The 18,923-nt window shown below is 41.2% G+C and overlaps 1 protein-coding gene across 2 annotated transcripts in view; it reads right to left on the bottom strand.

The window, feature by feature from the left end:
- Window positions 1-950: 950 nt before the first annotated feature.
- LOC127579947 (voltage-dependent calcium channel gamma-5 subunit) overlaps window positions 951-18,923 on the bottom strand; it is a 31,530-nt gene continuing 13,557 nt past the window's right edge. Inside the window, exons 2-6 of one of the 2 annotated variants that reach the window (XM_052033022.1) lie at window positions 8,374-8,581; window positions 5,780-5,866; window positions 5,226-5,366; window positions 3,721-3,866; window positions 951-2,247 (exon numbers count right to left, since the gene is read on the bottom strand). In XM_052033022.1, coding sequence (XP_051888982.1) covers window positions 1,990-2,247; window positions 3,721-3,866; window positions 5,226-5,366; window positions 5,780-5,866; window positions 8,374-8,581 — 840 coding nt within the window. In that variant the 3' untranslated portion in view covers window positions 951-1,989. The remainder of the gene's footprint in view (window positions 2,248-3,720; window positions 3,867-5,225; window positions 5,367-5,779; window positions 5,867-8,373; window positions 8,582-18,923) is intronic. The other variant, XM_052033023.1, reaches the window with a different exon arrangement.

Genomic DNA, 18,923 nt, shown 5'->3' with positions numbered 1-18,923 from the left:
AAACGTAGACTGATCTAGGCACAAGCCAGTGACAGCATCCCTGCCTTGGACTTTGATTTGTCTGCAGTTTAGCATTCTTTTGTGCCTTGCTGTTTCCATATTAACATGTCCCAAGCTGCTTCACAGAAATGTAATCAGGCAAACTGGCACCAGAAGAGGCAGAGAAGGAGACACTGAGAGATGAGTAAAGGTTTGGTTAGTGAACAGAGTTTATGAGGAGTTTCCTAAAGCAGGATAGAGAAACCACAGCAGGAGCCTCAGTATCACACCCTGGGGGTCTTTCTGGCCATTGATCCCTCTGTCAGGCATGGTAGTGTAGTGGTTAGCATAACGCTTTACAGTGCCAGTGACCCGGGTTCAATTCCGGCCACTGTCTGTAAGGAGTTTGTACATTCTCCTCGTGTCTGTGTTGGTTTCCTCCGGGTGCTCCGGTTTCCTCCCACATTCCAAAGACATATGGGTTAGGAAGTTGTGGGCATGCTATGTTGGCGCCGGAAGTGTGGTGACACTTGCGGGCTGCCCCCAGAACACTCTACGCAAAAGATGCATTTCACTGTGTTTTGATGTGCATGTGACTAATAAGGAAATCTTATTACTGCTCACCACGTAACTCAATACCATTATGTCCATCAGTGACTTAGGCCACGAACAAGGGAAGATAAAGAAGTCGGACTGAGGTGGAGAGGGGAAATGGCTTGGGAGGAAATTACAAACTTCACATCATGAATGTTTTAAATACCATATGATGTGACAAAACCATAGCATACATTGTATTGATATATCTTGTAAGTGCATAATCGATTTTATTATCAAGTTGACAGTATGAACATGACAGTATTTAAATTATTCCAACATCCAAGTTAAAAAGTCACTGTTGCACTTAAAATCAACACAACATTGAAGCTGTTTTGTTTGTTTAGAAACATGCTACATTGAAAAAGTGCAAAGATTTAATACAGGAACAAAATATCACTACCTCCTGGATGTTTGGATAACATTTGACACAGACAGAATGCTGCAGCTCTCCATTTCTAGCATTGCTAGTGTGTTTCTAGGTAATATATATCCTAGCAACCAACTACATGTGGCAAAAATCAATCTTAGCAACTAGCTCTAGGTGACCAAGTTTATCCTAGCAACTATCTCCACGTAACATTTATGCCAGTCACTAGGTTGCATAGAACTAGTACTCAATTTTAAAATTGAAGCATAAATTGGATGGGGATAGAAGTAGGCCATTTAGGCCCTTGAGGCAATTCCGTAGTTTGACGAGATTATGGCTGATCTGTATCTTATATCTACCTACCCATCTTGGTTCTATAATCATTAAACCCCATGCCTAATAAAAATCTATCAGTCTTCAGGTTGGAAGTCTTCAGTTGTCCCCCTTGTCTCAACAGCTTTTGCAGGGAAATGAGTGCCAATCTCCATGACTCATTGTGGTAAAGAAGTGCTTCATGGCATCATTCTCTATCAGTATAGCTCCAATGAGATTACGTCCCCATCAACTCTATGCAAAGTACCATACCATCAAGTCAATCATATTTTGAAGATTACATCATACAGAAAATTGTCAAAATGATAACTTCTAAAAACATTGCATTATTAACTGCATCACATTGCTTTGCAGAAAATTAATGCATTTAAATTCTTATGCATTGTATAAATTTAACACTTTCTAATGACTCTTTTATTCTATAGTCCACAAAATTTGAGTCGCTGAAAACATTACAAAATTACACATTATTACAAAATAATACAACATGGTATCTTCAATTGTGTCCTGTTCTTCCCTTCCCCTGCCCCCAACCCAGTCAGATGGTAGGCCATGCTTTGCAAATGTGCAAATTCTGAAACCCAGGCCCCAGCTGATGGTTTGTGTTAAGGTTGTCCTGGATGCTCCAGTCTTCATTCACAATAAAGGAAATGACAGAAGGGATCCAGGGCATCTTAGCAGCTCGGTGGCAAACTGCTCTGGTGGGCAGGGGCTCAGCAGGGCGAAGAGGACATCTGGTCATAATCTGGGCACTTGAGAAGTGCCGGGTAGCTGGCGTTCATCTGCAGGGAAGCTTCGCTGGAGATGTCGGAGGGACTGCGTCCACGAGGCCAGCCGTCTGGGTGAAGGAATTGGCCTGAGTAGTCAGAGCAATTACTCAGCCTCGGTCTGTAGAAACTTGGATGGGGTCTGTAGATCTCTTCAGCAGTGTATCTCTTCATAAAAAGGTAGACTGACATTACTCCAGCGCTCTATAAGAATACCAAATTCACATTGTGAATTTCTATCTGCTTATAGTATGCGTACTTTCCCTCCCCTAGTCCCTACACCCACAATGTTTTGTTGCCCTGCTCCCACCCCATGGTCCAACTCAGTCCCATCTGGCAACAGGGCTAGTTGTTGATCTAGGCCTGTTGAATTAGACCCAGTTTGTTCATGGGGTGGGGAGCTGGGAGTAGATGGTTGTTGTGTGGCTGTTTCATCCTCAACAGAAGCCATGTCTCTCGGAAATAGACTTTTTTTTTGTTCTAATTGTGTTTTTTTCTTGTAAAAGTTGTGTGTAATTTATTTTTAATTTATGTTTTATTTGTGAATGCTGGTTATCTGATGCTATGTGCCTGTGATGCTGCTGCAAGTAAGTTTTTCATTGCACCTGTGTGTACATGTGCATTTGACAATAAACTTGACTTTAACATGAAATTGTCAACTTGGTGTTGAATTAGGTGCAGTTGTGTAATGTACACCAGAATGCATCTGTAATTTTCAAAAGGCATTTGGAAACTTATTTGAAAAAAATTTGCCAACTGTGGACATAGAGCAGAGCTGTGGGACTAATTGGACTTTTCTTTCAAAAATTTGGCACAGGCACAATAGGCCAAATGCAGTGGAAATGGGCATCTGAATCTGGGGTTCTGTTTGACATTTTGACACTGGTGTTGGATAATACAATCTGCCAGCTTTATGCTTTATCATGTAACCTCTGCCCAGCTTGGGTTCGATCTGAGTCCTTGGGGCTATGTAGAGTTCCAACCTATTGCTCCAGTCAGTCTTCCAGGGGCCTTCTTTCATGAATTGCATTAAAATCCCACTGATCAACTTCAACCAGTGACAATAACCAATAATTAAGGGTGACAAATATATTTCCTCTCGGTCACTGACTATTGCACTGAGACTAAATGCTGAAATGCAGATATTTAATACACTTTAAAAGTTGTGACACATGTTTCAAATAGATACTTCAATGATTTAAGCTTCGTGGACTTATAGATTTGCAGTCCAGCGATTTAGAAGCAGTCTTTTTCTCCATACCTTACCCAGACATTGCACCTAATATTCACCATGTAACTGAGGGATGAATGAGGAAATGTGAAATGTTGAATGAGGAGGGGATGAAGACTTCTGGTGAAGGATCTCAGACCTGAAATGTTAACTGTTTCTCTAGACACAGATGCTGCTTGGCCTGCTGAATGTTTCCAGCAGTTTCTGTTTGTATTTCTTTTATCTAACCCCTCTTGTGTGCCAAGTACGCTCAGCAGATGCAATGGTATAACATTGAGCTTAGTGACAATTTTCACTACTTGCAGTAAGATGCAGGTTTAATTGACTTTGTCCAATTGGGTCACACTGATTCCCTGGAACCTGAATTAATGCTTTGTTGATCTTGGATTAGATCTGATGAGCTGAGCCAGATACAGAGCAAACTTTGGCTGAATGACTAAAATTACCTCAGTCAGTAGGAATGATATCGCTGAAAAGGCAAAGGACCATCCATACTTGTAGTGGAAATAGGTTTCCGAGTCCGGAGTTCTGTTCAACATTTCATCATTGATGTTGGATATGTACAGCACCAGGCCAACAACCAGTGACAAACCTGTAATTTAGTAAAACACAGGCGTTACACAAACACAGTGAAGGTACAACTGTGGGACACAGTTGGCAGCCAGCATAATCAAAGACCCCATCCACCCGAGTCATTCTCTCTTCTCTCCTCTCCCATCAGGCAGAAGATACAGGAGCCTGAGGGCACGTACCACCAGGCTCAAGGACAGCTTCTACCCCACTGTGATAAGACTATTGAACAGTTCCCTTATACATTGTGATGGACTCTTGACCTCACAATTGTTGTGACCTTGCACCTTATTGTCTGCCTGCAATGCACTTCCCTGTAGCTGTGACTCTGTACTCTGTTATTGTTTTTTTTACCTATACTACCTCAATGCACTCTGTACTAACTCAATGTATCTGCACTGTGTAATGAATTGATCGGTATGAATGATATGCAAGACAATTTTTTCACTGTACCTCGGTACAAGTGACAATAATAAACCAATATCAATACAATTAAAATCATTGTTCTAACATGTGGTGTAGATTAAAGCACATCAAAATATGTATTAATGGTTGTAACTGGGTTACTATCTAGAGGCCTGCAGTATTGATCCTATTACGTGAATTCAAATTGTACCATGATAGATGGGGAACTTAAATACAAACAATCAAATAAATTCAAAATAAAGATCTAGTGTCAGTGTTGGGAACTGTGAATCTATTGGATATGGTAAAAATTGTGTCTGGTTCACTAATACCCAGCAGGCAGTGGAAATCTGTTGTTTTTACCCAGTTTGTGAGCCCAGACCCACTGATGTGATTGACTCTAACTGCCTCCTTGGTTCAGGGGGTGATCACGGATAAACACTAAATGTCAGCCTTCCGAGTACACCCAAGAAAAACAAACAACAAATAATTCAAAGGAAACACAAGGAAGCATGATGGCACAGTGGCACGACATGTTTGTATGGACTCCTGGGCAGAGTGGCAGATACAAGAGTGAGCTGTATGGATATGTGGCACTAAAGCAGTTTGCTGGAAAATGAGAGCGTGTGGAATTTTTCATGTGTTGGGACCCAGCCAGATAAATCTCAGGAGGTTTTTCTGCCTTCTGTGTTTCAGGGGCACAAATCACTATTATGCATCAGGTTGCTGGTTGCTGCTGCGCCGGGAGGTGTTAGTTGATGCTTAACACTTCTCCATTAAGCAAAAAGAGGTAAAGAACACAGAATCATTATGATAGATCACCACTATATCCATTCTTTTACCAGCTGCCCTTTCCCAGTGACCCGAGTATAACTCAGCTTCCAAAACTGACCAAGCAAAGCTAGGGTAATAGCGATTCACTGAAAATGAGATGCAGTTCATCAGATTTATTGTTTGTTTGTTCTTTGACCATTACCTGAAAGGATAAAGAAGATCCCTGACACAAATGCCAAGATAGTCCTGTGAGGTCTGATATGTCCAATGTTATTCATCACAAAGCCAATGAACATGAAAAACAGGCTGACCAGTGGGAAAGGTGTGGATGACCGAATCATTTCTGTGGAAAGAGAAAGATCTGTGGTGTCAATAAGCACTAGAATGAAAGAAATCCATCTCTGCCACACATTCCATGATCTAATCTTTTTTCTGTCTTTTACCCATATAAAATAGCTGCCATTTTTGCCTACTATCAATTAATACACTTCAAAATTATTATGAAACTGAAATATTTCAGAGAGAGGCAATAAAGTCTCTACTACCATATGAAGCAGCATGGATGCATTAAAGTGTGCCTTTGTTAAACAGATGCGGGGAAAGGGGTAGAAGAATATGCCAAAGGGATTGGACAGAGAGGGGTGAGGAGAGGTTGCGTAGTATAAACACCTGCATGACCAGTTGGACCAAATGGTCTGTGTCCATGCTGTAGACATTTAAACATTGAACCTGATTGGAGGCAGAATGAATACTAACTTAAAATACTGACGGTAGATTCTGAGGTCAGTTGCACATTCATTGGCATCACATACTCGATGGTAAAGCAGTGCCCACGCTCCTTTCCTGAAGGTACAAACAGCGGGCAGTTAAAAAACTGTCATTCATTATAAATTACACATCAGCAGGAGGAAAACCTGCTTCAAAGACAATTAGGAAACCTTTCAAATGGCAGTCCCAGAAGCAACTCCACCCTAGACGGTGGGTTTTGACTGTCAGAGTATCATTAATAGCCCAATAGATTAGTGTCTCTAGAGATTACGTTATAAAGCAAGGGCATTGTATTTACTACAATAACTTCCTCAGTAAAACATAAACTATTATGTTCACACTGTGAAACTATATTATGACATGGGTATTGCAACTTTGTTGGGCAATCACATACACCTAGGAAAGTTTTAAGGTAGTGCCTCTGGCATATATGGATTATCCTTTCATAACACTGTATACAGTATATCTGTAAGGGAGTGTATGTGGATAGGAGTATGTCATTCCAAAGTAATGTATATAATACGTTTTATACCTCTTTGTGATGGTGCACACAATAAATCAGGCACATGTAATAGCTACATAATGTACATGATATACATAGCTGTGTTTTATACCTCTATAAGACAAAGAAAATAATATGGACAGGATTGTTTTATTCACCTATAATGCTGTGTGTGTATATACCCATCACCAACCAGCCTCTGTCTCACCCCTCCCTCTCACTTCTATACACCAGCTATCTTACCCCTACACTCTCAATCCTGATACAGGGTCTTGACCCAAAACATCAACCACCTTTTTGCCTCCACAGATGCTGCTCGACCCACTGAATTCTTCCAGCAGTTTATTTGCTGCTCCAGATTCCAGCATCTGCAGTCTCATGTCTCCCCTCTCCCTGGCTGCTGTTATTCCAGCTTGCTCCTCATGATCTTTCAAGTGTCCCAGTTTGTTCCTCGACCCACACACTGGCAAATACACTAAAACTTCATTAATCCAGAACACCCGGGACTTTGTGATGCTGCACTGGCAGATTTTCCAGACTATTGGATCTTATTCCTATTAGCACCCCAACACTTCTAATTCACATTTTTTAGATGCTACACAGTAGTATGTGAAATATTCCTATGAACTCAATAAGTTTGAAAGGAGCATGGAAAGCAGGGCCACAATGAATTTAAAGGGAGTGCTGGAAACAAAGTCCTGGTGAGTTTAAAGGAAGTGAGGGAAATATCACCCATTGAGCCAGATGCTGAATCATTGGGATTCCAAATAATTAGATTGCAAATTATCAGTGTTTTACTATATTCATTTGTCAGCAATGTAGAGATATATAGTTACTCTGTTACACTAATCTTTAAAGTAAAAATGTACTTCTAAAAACAGGAGAAACAAAGGACTGCAGATGCTGGAATCTCGATGAAAAAACAAGAAGCTGCTGGAGGAACTCAGCAGGCCAGGCAGCATCCATGGAGAAAAACAGATGGTCAACATTTCAGGTCAGGACCCTTCTTCAGGACTGAAGATAGGAAAAGGGGAAGCCCTATATATAGGGGGGAAAAACAGAGCAGTGATGGGTGGACAAAAGAGGGGAGGCAGGGTGGGCACAAGGTGGTGATAGGTAGTTACCTATCTACCTATCACCATCTATCACCTTCTAGGTGGCTATCACTGCTCTGCAGTCCTTTTGTTTCTCTGGATCCACACAGTTGACTGGCGAGATTCATAGGATGTGGAGACAAAGGGGAAAGTGGAGCTGCTGTCAACAGTCAGCCATGATCTTACTAAATGGGAGCGGAGGCTTGAATGGATGATTATTCAACTTTTAACCTTTTTCTTGTGAAGAGGTCATTGTAAAGTCTTGGAAACAAATTGTCGCCCACTTCAGCAATTTTGAGGCACCAAAGGTGCTCAGGGTAACCAGTTTTTCAGTGCTACAAACTAGCTCCCAAACTGCACAGATGGTGGTCACATTTTTAAATGTTGAAGGAGTCCTTTTACAGGTGTCTCCAGTCATTAACCCTCTTAAATATGTAATTTATGGGTCAAGTATGCTTGAGGGGGTCCAATGGGTCATTATATTCTACTACCGCTCCTGTATCCACCAGGAGAATTTAAATTGCGTCTCAGTTACCTTATGACCCTTCACAGTTGGCTCCAATTGACTACACTTCAGAAGTACTTTGTTGACTGTATTGTGCTTTATGGTATTAAATAAATACAATTCTTTTTCTTCTTTAATTCTCCCCTCTTGTGGCAGACCTCAGGGATGTTATTGAGGCAAATACCCTAGCATTTTTGTCTTTGCTCAAGTCCAGTGGAGTGGCACCAGGACTGATTTCAATCAGTAATCAGGCCTCTTAATCCATGCAAGGATTGGTTATGCAGCCAAGACCATCTTCTCAGCATTCTTGTAAATAGCCATTAAGTGAAAACAGAAAATGTCAGAAATTCACAGGACATTCAATATCAGAAAAGCCAAAATTGGACAACTTTGGGTTGGACAACACACATGCCATTTTCCCCTTTGATTAGCAGTCTTAGATCATAAACAAAAAAACCAAACCCTGCGACAGTAACCATACCTGCCAGGAAACAGACTCTCCACAGGCCAGAGTGCAGAGACATCTTGACTTCTGTCGTCATGTTTTGGGGGGAAATGATTCCTTCCTCCAGGTATAACCAATAGTCTGTGCTAACTGCAACCCCAAGGAGACCCAGGCCACACACGGCAAACACACTGCTCAGAAGTGTCAGAGCTTTCCTGCCACATGATGTCTTTCCGCACAACATCTGAAATGAATGCAGAAACTGAACAGAACAGAGCATACAAATTAATTAAACAAAATCATTTCACAGGCTCCCATGTAGAGTTGACACCTCCAACCACCCCGCCCAATTAAACAACTTTACCCCAATTTCACAGATGTTTTATGCACTGTAAATTAGCGTTAACACCATTTTTTCTGATGCCTGCATGGTTTTTCTCCAGGTTTTGATAGCAACAGGATTTAAACTTCAAATTATTAAAGATTGCAGTGTCAGAAACCTTACATCCAGGTGGCTTAAGTGGGTTAGTTCACAAGCCAAGTGAGCCAAGTCCCACATTTGACTCCCCAAAAAAGAAATAAGATCAGAAAGAAATATAATGGCATTAAAATATTTGTATGCTTTGCAAAATAATGCCAGCCTTGACTCAGTGTGATGTAATCCCACTTCTACGTCAGAAGATTATGAGTACAGAGAGTCCAGAATCAGAATCAGATTTATTATAAATGACTCATATGACGTGAAATTTGTTGTTTTGCGGCAGCAACTGGTTACCTAGGTTGACAGTGGTGAGCAGTACCGAGGGAGTACTGCACTGTCGGAGGTGTTGTCTTTTGGACCAGACATCAAATCGAGACCTGCTCTATCCTCTAGGAGGGAAGGGGTGTACTTAATGCATTTACAATTGAGTTTCACTGACAGGGGGCACATTAGTGTGCTGTGGTTCACTGTTGATGAATAATGGCTGATGGGAGAGTCACAGGAGAGATTGCAGATGCTGGAATCTGGATCAAAAAACAAACTGCTGGAAGAAGGGTCAGACAGCATCTGTAGGGGCAAAGGGACAGTCAGTGTTTCAGGTGGAGACCCTTTATCTGGACTGAAAGAAAGAGAGATAGCCAATATAAAAAGGTGAGGGGAAGGGGTGGAGCAAGAGCTGGCAAGCGATAGGTGGATCCAGGTGAGAGGAGTGATTGGTGATAGGAGGGAATTTCCACTCTTCCCACCACAGATGCTGCCTGACCCGCTGAGTTCCTCCAGCAGTTTGTTTTTTTATGCTAATATCGCAACAGTCTCGGGAGAAATTTGTCAGAAGAGATGGTAGACCTCCCAGAATCGCAAACTGTGGGACGGCACAGAAGAGTTGGCTGGCGTCCAGTGAGTTGTGAGTCACCAGATCAGAGCAGTTTAGTATCTGGCTGCTGCCGTTTCTTCTCGCTGAATCCTGCTGTTGTTTGAACAGCGGGCGGCGGTGGACTATCCGCTTCATCCAGAAATAGCCTAATGAGGTTGGCGGTGTTCCCAAGTCCTTTCAATGCTGGCGGTCCGACTTGTGAAGTGAGATATATCATTAAATAATCACGCAGCAGGTGTGGCGTGGGCGCAGCAGCTCCAGGGAGTGCAGTTTCTCCCATCAATCCGGTGCAGGAGACGATGAAACGATGGATCTTTCCGCTCAGCGGGAGAAGCCACCACACCGAGTGATTCTCAAACATCCAAACCCTTGCCGCCACAGCAAGTGTTTTCTTAGTCTATTTCATGTTCCAGAAGTGTATGCATTTGATACCCTTTCTGGGGATGAAGCGGATTAAAATCCAAGTTTCCAAGATTGTTTTTTAAAAAGTTACACAGCAACTGCCTGCCATGGATATACAATAATGCAAATCAGACACCAGGCTTGGTTTCTGTGCTTTGCCCCATTAACCAAATCAACATTACTCTCTTTTATTGTACAAAAATGCAAGAAAAAAACACAAAAACCAAAGAGACTGCAGATGCTGGAATCTGGAACTGAGCCTGAGTCCTGAGCCTGAGAACTGGTCCTGAGCCTAAACGAGCATTTCCACCTTTTGCCTCCGCAGATGCTGCCTGATCCCCTGAGTTCTTCCAGTGCTCTGCTTTCTGTTGTTGAAGTTAAAGCACAAAGTTGGTTTTGGACTTGTGTGGGAGCCTGCACTGGATTAACTTATTTGGTTTTTGAGTTGATCAAAATCAAAGGAATCACACGGCCAACACTAGAAAATGGTTCAGACCTCGCAAGTAGTTCAGTATTTGAAGCAAGAAAATGATAAAACTATAACTGATCTGTGAGAAGGATCTAGTTAGATCAGAAGTCTTCCAGTTAGATCAGACTCATGCTTAATAAAGTAGACATAACCTAATGATTAGAACATACTTCCTACAAAATTGAGCTGAAAGGCATTACTTCATTGGCAAAATTTCGGGACATCTTGAGCATATGGCAACTTAAAATAAGGTCATGAAATGGGTTTATTAGAAACTGGTTGGCAAAATCCCTGGAAGTTATCATACTACCTCCACTTCCAGCTCCTCTTCTGAGCAAGCCTGTCTCCAATATACATGTACATTATAATAACTAAAATAAAAGTGTTGGGCAAAAAAGTTATATTATCGGAAGGATGTGATCGAGGATGCAGTAAAGATTCACAAGGATGTCACCGGGACTAGAGGGCTTGAGTTATGAGGTGAGGCTGGATAGGCTGGGACTGTTCTCCCTGGAGTGAGAAAGGCTGAGGGGTGACCTTATAGAGGTTTATAAAATCATGAGGGCATAGATAAGATGGATGGTCACAGTCTTTTTCCTAAGGTAAGGGAGTCTAAAACTAGAGGGCAAAGGTTTAAGGTGAGAGGGGAAAGATTTAAAGAGGACCTGAGGGGCAAGATTTTCACACACATTTGTGGAACCAGCTGCCAGAGAAAGTGGTAGAGGCAAGTAAAATTACTTTTAAAAGACATTTGGACAGGTACATGGATAGGAAAGATTTAGATATGGGCCAAATGTGGGGAAATGGGACTAGGCCTGGATTCTGTGATGTAAGACTCTGCGACTCTAAACATATCAAGTATTTACAGCAATCACTGCACTGTTGCAATATAGATGTGGCAGTTCTAAAAGTACATTGGCACACTGAGGTGTCAGCTCAGATTTCCTGTGTTGTGAGCTCGGGAGTGTAGTCTGAATAACTTTCTGACTGAGAGGTGAGAACGTGGTCCACTGAGTTACAGCTGACACACAAATCAAAGAAAAATACATTCCTTAACCCTCTGTAATATTTCTGCTAGGCAGCACTTCAAAAAATGTCAGTAGATTTATTGATTCATTTCAGGGCAGCAACACATTCTTGATTTTAGAGAAAAGGATTGGGAAAAGAGTAAATTAACCAGACTCCCGGTGCTGATTAATCTTCAGTGACATTTTCTGAAAAGAACAGCTGTATAGATATTATATAGGGAAAGGTCTGGACCCTCTGGTGATGCCATCTGTAGTCAAATAGCTTGTCAGCATTTGTTGCCTAGTGTTAGAATGGCCACTTGGGGCCTATCTTTTGCAACTTGCTGTTATTGAAGAATCTTTTCAGATCCATAGTCCTGCAAGTGGTAGTGCTGCCAGGAGGAGGATTTCTTTTACAACCTTTCAACAAAACACTTAGGACCTCAGTTTAGCATTTAATTTTTATATAAGAAAATCCATTCTAACTACTAAGGCAGTCAGGTGTACTGTACTGTTAATTAAATAACAAAATGCTTCGATTTTAAATGACAAAATGTAAAATTGTTATGTGCTTAATGCTTACATCATTATAAAACCTTTAATAATCTTTGCCATAATTAATGTAGCTTGCATTTTATTTCACAATCTCATCTATTTATAAAGCATCCTTTTATTATTTGTCCCTTTGTTTCAAATTGAGATTCCATTTCTTATTAGAAGCCTTAATCACTGCTCTTTTGATTGATAAAATTCTTGTTCACAGGTTTCCTTTGGGATTTCTGTCCTGTAATTAGACATCCAGCCTGGTACATGAGATGGAGATATGATTGTTGGAGAATGGAGAAAGTATTGAAGTGTGCAGTACTAAAAGGCTAGAGCAGTAATACTTCACTGGGAGATATTGGTATTGGTCATCTGAAGAGGTGTAACGTAGCACCTATCTAGTGGTAGGGCAATTTCTGGCTTTGTTGGAGATACTGGCCCAAGCTGGTGATCCCTAACTCACACCAAAGTTTGCCAGAGGTTGGTCCTTCTAGTAGCTTCAATGTGGCAGATTGGGAGAGAGCTGATGGTGAGGGAAGGATGGACTTCTCTCTTCACAGGAATGGGTATTTCTGTCTCTCAGCTGGTCCCTTGTGTTTGGTAAACTTTACAGAGGGTTTATAAGGAGATCTTGGTCTCAATTTCCAGCCATTGACTTTGCTGGGGTTAAGCAGTAATAGCTGAGATTTAGGAGACCAAATGCTTGCTCTCCTTTTTCAGGAACTGAACATAATTGAGGTATTTTTGCACCATTTTGCCCACCCAGAGGAACGCAAGGTTATACAAGCCACAGAACATTCTAGCTGATACCTTCTGGTGATATCAAAAACAAAAGATAGAAGAGATGGTGAAAGATATCATTATGTTTATGCCATACCTAAGTGATATGAGCAGTCTTCACTTGCTAGTTGTATGTTGGTTAGCAGAGGGAATTCCTTTGTACATGGGGGCAATTTTTGTTGTGATGTCTAAAGTATTTAATACCTTGCTCATGGTCCCTCATGACATTAGAATAAGGGAGTGACAAAACCCTTGGTGTACACTTAGATTGTGCCGTCTGAGTACAGGATTTTGCCCCTGACATTCAATGAGATTACCATCATCAAATTCTCCACTTAATTACTGTGGCAGCAAGAGCAGGTCAGAGGTTGAGTGTCCTGTGTCGAGTGACTCACAAGAACACAAGAAACTAGGAGCAGGAGTAGGCCACTCGGCCCCTCAAGCCTGTCCCGACATTCAATGTGATCATGGCTGATCTATGCTGTCCTCAACTCCCCTTCTGTGCTGGTCCTGCATAACCTTCATTTCCTCGATCTGTATATTTATCTTTATCCATGTTAAATATATCTAAAGATCTGGCCTCCACCACTCTTGGGACAGAGAATTCCAGAGATTCACAATCCACTGAGAGAAGAAATTTTCTACGCACCTCAATTTTAAATGACCAGTCCCTTATTTTGTAGCAATGTCCTCTTGTTCGTGACTCTCCCACAAGTGAGAACATCTACCCTGTCAAGCTCCCTTAGGATCTTATATGTTTGAATATAGTCGCCACTTATAACTATAACCTCCAAGAAATGCAGACTCAAACTGTCTAGCCCCTCTTGATAGGACAACCCTCTCAGCCTGGTAAATCTCCTTTGGACTGCCTTCAATGCTATCATATTCTTCTTTAGGTAAGAGGGCCAAAACTGTGCACAGTGTTCCAGTTGTGGCCTCACAACACCCTGCACAACAGTAACAAAACTTCCCTATTCTTAAACTCCAACCACTTCACAATAAAAGCCAACATGCCATTTGCCTTCTTAACTTGCCTACTGACATTTTGTGATTCACACACTAGAACCCCTTGATCCCCCTGAACTTCACTCATTGCAGTGTCTCACCTTTAGATAACGGTCCACCTTTGCTTCCTGTTACTAAAGTGCATATCTTCACACTTCCCTACATTAAACTCTGTTTATCAGGTTTTCACCTACTCACTTATTCCATCTATATTCCATTGCAGAATAACAATATCCTTATCGCAACATGCCCTTCCACCTATATTCATATCATTGGCAAACTTGCATACCTTACATTTCGTTCCCTCCTTCAAGTCATTAATGTAAATAGTAAACAATTGAGGGCCAAGAGTCAATCCCTGGGGTACTCCATGAGTTACATCCCTCCAGCCTGAAAATGACCCATTTATTCCAGCTCCTAGTTTTTCTATGTGACAGCCAGATTTTAAATCTATGCTAACAGTTCCTCCTATACCTTGGGCTTTTAATTAATACACCAGCCTCTTATGTGTCACCCTAAACCCTTATCACCAATTGCAAGGTATAAATCACATGGATCAAACCAGCACTCTGCTGCATTGATTCAGAATTATGATTTTGAATGCCACTGTAGTGGCAAAGGAACTTAAATTTAAGTATCTAAGTAAATCTGGATTTAAAGTTGGTCTCGGCAAAGATATCCATAAAAATCCACCTGGTTCACTGGCATCAAATAACACCAGAAAATGCTGCAAAAGCAGCATCTATGGAGAGAAAGAACAGAGATGCTGCCTGACCTGCTGAGATTCTCCAGCATTCTCTGCTCTTATTTCAGATTTCTTACTCAGTCCGGCCAATACTCGTCTCCAGACTCATCCATATAGTCAGTGCCTCCTCAGTTCAGTGATAATTAGGAATGGACAATAAGAGCCAGTGTGACCAGCCATGTCCAGATCATGTGATTGAATGACAACAAAATAAAAATGATGTCAAGAGTCACGAGGAAGAACTTCCACTGCTGATCAAATGTTCTTTCTGTATCCAGGGACAGTAGCAAGGTCGCAGCATGGCAGATACGTTAGTGCCATAACAGTGATATACACATAAAAGTCCAGTGTTTTTTTGGAGACGGTACCATTTAAAACTCTTTTGCCTAGAAATTCAGTGTAACAGAATTTCAACATCAGGGTAGAATATATATTTTTTGGGCTACTGACGGGATAAATTCCTGGGGAATTTGGTTTGTGTGAAGCTGCCTGGGGACAAATGTGCCTGCACAAGAAGTTTGCTTCAATGGATAAAATATGATTTACTCAGCGCACTTGGGAATATTGTACTCTTCTAACTGTTCCCCTTTGTGATGTTAACAGAGAGAATCCTCATGAGGGAGAATCCTATACTAAACATCTGGTCCCATGCTATCCCCTTTCTTCAGTTTAATATTAAGAACATGTTGAAAGGGGCATGTCAATATTTATCAGTAATAGCATATCTGTTTTCCTTTGTAATTTTGGAACAATTCAGAGTATAATTTCCTTTAACAAAACATTGATAAGGATCAAGTGGATTTAAAGATGGGTGCATTTCGATGGCAACCCAGCACTTCATTAGCTCAGCTATAAAGCCATTGAAACTCCTCTACAATATACAATCAATATCTAATTCGGTTTTATGAATCACAAAACTAAAAACAAAATCATGGGTGGTTATTGAGGCGTAATAACAGCTGTTCTGGACAATGAATCCATTGAAATGGCCATTTACTTTTTTTCCTATTAAAGTAGATACAGTTGTAATACTTTTTCAATGCTCATCTTTTGTATTAGTTAAGTAGGTGTCTGAAGTGGACAGAAACTTGATTAATCATCAGCTAATAAAAAAATGAATGTTGCAAAATCTGCTGTTTGCCCATTGTGAATTTCAGTCTCCTCAGCTAAATTCAGACAGATTAGATGTAGGCTAGAATGAGCCAAGGTTGAAAATCTCCAGTATGTGGAGTGCTGAAGGGTTTTATTCAGGTGAAGCTACTTAGTTTCCCAACACAGATGGATACTTCTCCCAAAACTGAACTGCAGGATTATTTGGAGCAAGTGGGAAGTATTCCAGCTCATTGATAGCTCTGTGGTTCCAGAACATCAACACATCAGGCTAGGTGAGCAGTCATCAACAATGCTCTCAAGTGCTTTTCTCTTAGGTCTTAATTACCAAATTGCCAAAAAGAATTATAACCTGTCATGAAGTCTGGTGAACTTTTGCCTTTCTGTTGCAAAAATATCCTCCCTTAGGCAGGGAGACCAGAACAGTATAAAATGTTGCAGGTGCAGTCTTGTTAGAGACCGTGATGGCGCTCTGAAGCTCATCTTGATATTAGAGAGTGGGGTGGAGCAGTAGGAGCTGTGGGTATTGGTCACTAACAAGGAACTGGGAGATTTAAAGTAATTGGTATATGCCTTAGGCAAGAGGGAAGGAAAGTTTTTCATCCAGATGGTGGCAGGGATCTGGAACTCATTCCCTGAAAGTGTGAAGTCCTCCCCACATTTAAACAATAGTTGGGTGTGTACATGAAGGATTAGGTTGATGGTTTTTCTGTGACCAACATAGATATGGTGGGCCAAATGGCCTGTGTTGCAAATTCTCTACGATTCTATGATCAGGTTGACCTCAAGATGATCCCACCTATCTTCGTCCTGCCTCCAAGTGAGTGTTTTGCACTTCACTGTTTCTTTTGATTTGTAGTACAAATAGATTGACAGAAGTGATTAATAGAATCCAACTAAATGAAGACATTCACAGAAGAATACCCAACAATAAATTGTTTGGATGTTTGTCATGTAGACATAGAGTCATAAAGTAATACAGCATGGAAACAGGCCCTTTGGCCCAACTTGTCCATGCCGACCAAGATGCCCATCTAAGCTAATCCAATTTGCCCATGTTTGGCCCATATCCCTCTAAACCTTTCCTATCCATGTACCTGTCCAATTGTCTTTTAAATGTCAAAATGTGAAAATGGCCATTAGAGTCAAGCATTCAACTTCTGCCATTACCATTTCAACACATTTATAGTGTAGGTATAATTGTCATAATACATGTTCTATCTTAGTTTTTACTTCTGATTTTATTCATTATGCTCATAATTATTTTAATTGGATCAACTTGAGAAACTTAAGTGGTTGGAACTACTCATTTCCCCAAGTGGCAATGAAAATTCTGTGGAGAGCTATAGTTATCATCTATGTAAGTGCAAAATTCTTGTGTCAATAAGTTACTATTCAATTAGCCACCAAAAAGAATTGTGTGTAATAATCTAGATTTATAAATCTTGAGTCACAGATTAAATGAGGGTAGGACTTTCACAATGAACGGCAGGGCCCTAGAACGGTAGAACAGAGAGATCCAGGAGTACAACTACATGGTTCCCTGAAAGTGGTGTCGCAGGTAGACAGGGTGGTGAAGAAGGCTTTGGGCACATTGGCTTTTATCAGTCAGAGCACTGAGTATAGAAGTTGGGATGTTATGTTGCAGTTGTACGAGATGTTGGTGAGGCCGCATTTGGAATATTGTGTTCAGTTTTGGTCACCCTGTTATAGGAAAGATGCCATAAAGCTGGAAAGAGTGCAGAGGAGATTTATGTTACCTGGATTCAAGGGGCTGAGTTATGGAGAGTGGTTGAGCAGGTTGAGACTTTTTTCATTGGAATGTAGGAAAATGAAAGGTGATCTTATAGAGGTGTATAAAATTATGAACAGCATAGAAAAAGTGAATGCGCACAGTCTTTTTCCCAGGGTTGGGGAATCAAGAACTGGAGGGCATAGGTTTAAAGTGAGAGGGGAGAGATTTAATAGAAACCTAAGGGGCAACTTTTTCTCCCAGAGGGTACTCAGTATATGGAACAAGCTGCCAAGTGGTGGAGGCAGGTACATTAACAATATTTAGAAGGTACTTGGGCAGGTACATGGATAGGAAAGGTTTAGAGGGATATGGGCCTAACGTAGGCAAACGGGACTAGCTTAGATGGGAATCTTGGTCAGCATGGACAGGTTGGGCTGAAAGGCCTGTTTCCATGCTGTATGCCTTTATGAGCATATGTTTTGTCATACTTGTTAAATATACCTCATCATTTTATACCCTCCACACTCTCTGCTTCCAGAAATTGTTTTCTAAGTCCACTTATACCACCTGCAGTAATGATCACTCCTGGTAACTGATATTTCTAGTTTAAATTTTTTTTAATGTAAAAGAGGTTCTGTTAGACTGCTTTTCTACTTGTAACTTCTCACATTTATCTGTGTGCCTTCTTAATGATTGGGAAGTTACCAGTTGTTTGTTGATTGTTAGAGGCAGATGTCCATTATGTAAAGTCCGTGAAGTCCAGCGGAGACAAACCTTTCTCTGCTTCCTATTTTATTTCCTCCAATTGTGAGATATGCATCGTTCTTCCATTGACACTTTTGATCTGCCAACACTAATGTTAAACTGGCAATCAAATAGTCTTCTCCTTGGGCAGCTTAGGATGTCTTGCTTGCACTCCAGTTTTATGTGTTTTGAGGTGGCTGATGAGGTCAATGTGGGATCTACAGACCCTGCCACAGGTGGGAAAAATGGGTGGGCAGTATGGAAGGTGGTGTGTTACTTATGCCATTTTTTGGGGGGCTTTCATGTGCTCCCGATTCAAGGTTCTCAGTGCCATTCCAGATTCTCCTTCTCCATGAGGAAAGAATTCCCATGTTGGTGAAGATGGAACATTTTTCCCCCCAAAGGTTTTGAAAACATCTTTAAAGCATTTTCTCGGTGCTGCCTGATAAACCCTCACCCTGACAGTGCCCAGTGTGCCTCTTGATGGAGTCTAGTGTCGTGAATGTGAGCAGTATAGCCTGAGTGTGGTAAGAGCCTCAGTGCTGGAGATGTTGGCCTGATAGGATACCCTTGATTGTGGTTGCTTATCATGCCAGCTAATCAAAGGTATAGATGCAATCAGCACTACTGACAGGAGCACTTTGAAGAACTCTTAATTAAGACAGTGTTTTTAAGGTAAATATCCATGACA

This window comes from Pristis pectinata, chromosome 18, assembly GCF_009764475.1.
Source record: "Pristis pectinata isolate sPriPec2 chromosome 18, sPriPec2.1.pri, whole genome shotgun sequence".
NCBI classification, from domain to species: Eukaryota; Metazoa; Chordata; class Chondrichthyes; order Rhinopristiformes; family Pristidae; genus Pristis; species Pristis pectinata.
The sequence above is the reverse complement of the archived record's forward strand: the minus strand, read 5'-3'. Positions and strand labels throughout refer to the sequence as shown.